The sequence below is a fragment of the Agrilus planipennis genome, unplaced genomic scaffold (assembly GCF_000699045.2).
Source record: "Agrilus planipennis isolate EAB-ADULT unplaced genomic scaffold, Apla_2.0 scaffold235, whole genome shotgun sequence".
Lineage (NCBI taxonomy): Eukaryota > Metazoa > Arthropoda > Insecta > Coleoptera > Buprestidae > Agrilus > Agrilus planipennis.
This window is the reverse complement of record NW_020438970.1, coordinates 227,073-229,387: the sequence shown is the minus strand read 5'-3', so window position 1 is coordinate 229,387 and position 2,315 is coordinate 227,073. Positions and strand designations below refer to the sequence as shown.

The window sequence follows — 2,315 nt, the reverse complement described above, 5'->3', positions numbered from 1 at the left end:
ATTTCCAAGGAATTTAGAATTTTTTGGGCTCTCATCAGTTAAAAAATTAAAGGGGTAAATCTGTGCTGATGATGCCCTTAATATAAGACGAAACACGTATCGAGTGTTAAATAAATGCTAGTGAAATTTTCAGAATATATTTCAATTATATAATATATTTATACGATTGTGTTATAATTTTACAATTTTGCGTGAAAATTAAGACACCACCCGACCACCTAGACCCGATGAAGAAAACGGCAGAAACTATTTCTTTGTGTCCCATGACGAAATGATGGCCGACATAGCAGCCAACGAATACCTGGAATATGGTATGTGACATGAAATTCTAATGTTAGGTACCTAAATAAACCCCTATTCCCTTTTCTCCCCTAGGTATAATAATTACCTGCATTAATTTTTCGCATTAAATTAAATTAGATTTAAATCTTTTATTTTTTTGTGAAGGAACCCACGAAGACGCTATGTACGGTACGAAGCTAGAAACGATAAGGAAGATCCATCAGGATGGGAAAATGGCAATCCTAGATGTCGAGCCTCAAGCCCTTAAAATCCTCAGAACTGCGGAGTTCGCACCCTATGTGGTATTCATCGCTGCACCGGCTTTACAAAATTTGGCAGACGTAAGTACAATAATTTTATTTTTCCTTGGCAATTTTGTCATTAAAATATAACTTTAATCCTTTAAATTTCAAGTTACTATCTCTTTTAAATATATTCTTTCTAAAAACATCGTCCGTGTACCATTCAATGAGTCATCCGCATGCCTTTCGGTTTGTTTTTAACGTTATCGCAACTAAAATGGCCAGAAAAAACCACGAGCTACATGGTCACACATACTTTCGCATTAAGAACGATCTATTCTTTTATTTAAAGACTAAGAACTCATAAATTGCAATTTCTCTGTTCTTAAAAAATTAAAAATATAACAAGAAAAAAGACAAATGTTAATTACGAAACAATATTCTTCTTAACTTACCGCACACAGAAGAACAGACATTTGAAAGTGTAGACGCGATTTCCCCTCCCATTCACTTGTTGCAGTTCAAGTGTTTGTGCAAAATAACTGAATGCATATAACACAATTGTTTTGCATTTCGTCTCAAGATTCGTCCTGCAAATAACATTATCATATATATTAAGTTAATATTACGCAATATTTTATTATTTCTAGTACCTATTAATTTGAGAGAAATTCGTCCCCAGCTTTATACAGGGAGATACTTATCAAAAGTAGATTTGAATTGATGCACCACACACACTTATTAATGTTTTTAAAAATGTTTATTAATGTTTATTCGTTAACACTACACGCGAAACAAGCACGAACACGTTTTGGTACTCACACCGACGCTCCGCGGAAAACTAATACGGAAAAGTGTAGGTCTAGCGTCTGGCAAATTCTAGCATCCCATTGGTCTATTCCAAATAACAAGAAGACATAAGAGGATCATGCGCAATTATTAAAACAAATAAAAGTTTATTAAAAATACTTATGCCTAAAGTCTAAAATTACACTTTTCCGTTAAAATTATAGAAAAACTACTAAAGGATATTACCGATGTCTTCTACTTATTACTACTGCAAAATCAACTCTCATAATATACAATAAATATATGTTTGTATAACTATCCGGCTATTAAAACTTTTAATCTAAAGGTCCAATTGTGTCATAAGACTATTTTCGATATCGGGGATGATTTTTTTTAATTGTAATCTTTAATTAAAAAACCTGAATTTTGACGTATTTGTATTAATATTAAACAACTGCAAAGCAGAGGGCGGTTCAAATGGTTGCGTTCCTATTTGCAGATGATTTTGACTCAGCTCATTAAATTTTGTTTGTAGCGTGTTGTTGGTTGCATATACGTATACATAGATGTATGCAGTGAAGTATACATTATAAAATAATTGAAAAATGAACATATTAAGGGTTTATGGTGGGAATGGTGGAAGTTTTGTTAAGTAAAACGATTTTATTACATGTTGCACCCTTATTAAGGCGTAGAAATATCCCTAAGGTACCTTTACCTTAACTTTCCAGTACGATGGTAGTCTCGAAAGGTTGGTAAAAGAGTCAGAAATGTTACGCCAGTTGTACGGTCATTATTTCGATTTAACCATCGTCAACAACGATATAGAAGAGACTATTACGGCCCTGGAAAATGCCATCGAAAGGGTGCACACCACCCCCCAATGGATACCGGTCTCATGGGTCTACTGACAGCGGCACCCTTCCGACGACGATCTGCACAACTTTTAGCGAATCATGGAACAGCACGCAATAACAAAAAAAATTATAAATAATAATAATA

The 2,315-nt window shown here is 33.9% G+C and overlaps 1 protein-coding gene and 1 long non-coding RNA gene across 4 annotated transcripts in view; one reads left to right on the top strand and one right to left on the bottom strand.

The window, feature by feature from the left end:
* The window catches only part of LOC108741678, a 90,374-nt gene extending 88,338 nt beyond the window's left edge, over window positions 1–2,036 (bottom strand). The window contains exons 1-2 of one of the 2 annotated variants that reach the window (XR_001938544.2): window positions 1,178–2,036; window positions 980–1,114 (exon numbers count right to left, since the gene is read on the bottom strand). This is a non-coding gene — a long non-coding RNA (uncharacterized LOC108741678). Of the gene's footprint in view, window positions 1–979 lie in introns of both variants that reach the window. The other variant, XR_001938543.2, reaches the window with a different exon arrangement.
* Window positions 1–2,309, top strand: part of LOC108741675 (peripheral plasma membrane protein CASK) — a 60,953-nt gene extending 58,644 nt beyond the window's left edge. For both annotated transcript variants that reach the window (XM_025975370.1, XM_018476549.2), the window contains 3 exons: window positions 204–311; window positions 448–623; window positions 2,045–2,309. In XM_025975370.1, coding sequence (XP_025831155.1) covers window positions 204–311; window positions 448–623; window positions 2,045–2,224 — 464 coding nt within the window. In that variant the 3' untranslated portion in view covers window positions 2,225–2,309. The remainder of the gene's footprint in view (window positions 1–203; window positions 312–447; window positions 624–2,044) is intronic.
* Window positions 2,310–2,315: the final 6 nt, after the last annotated feature.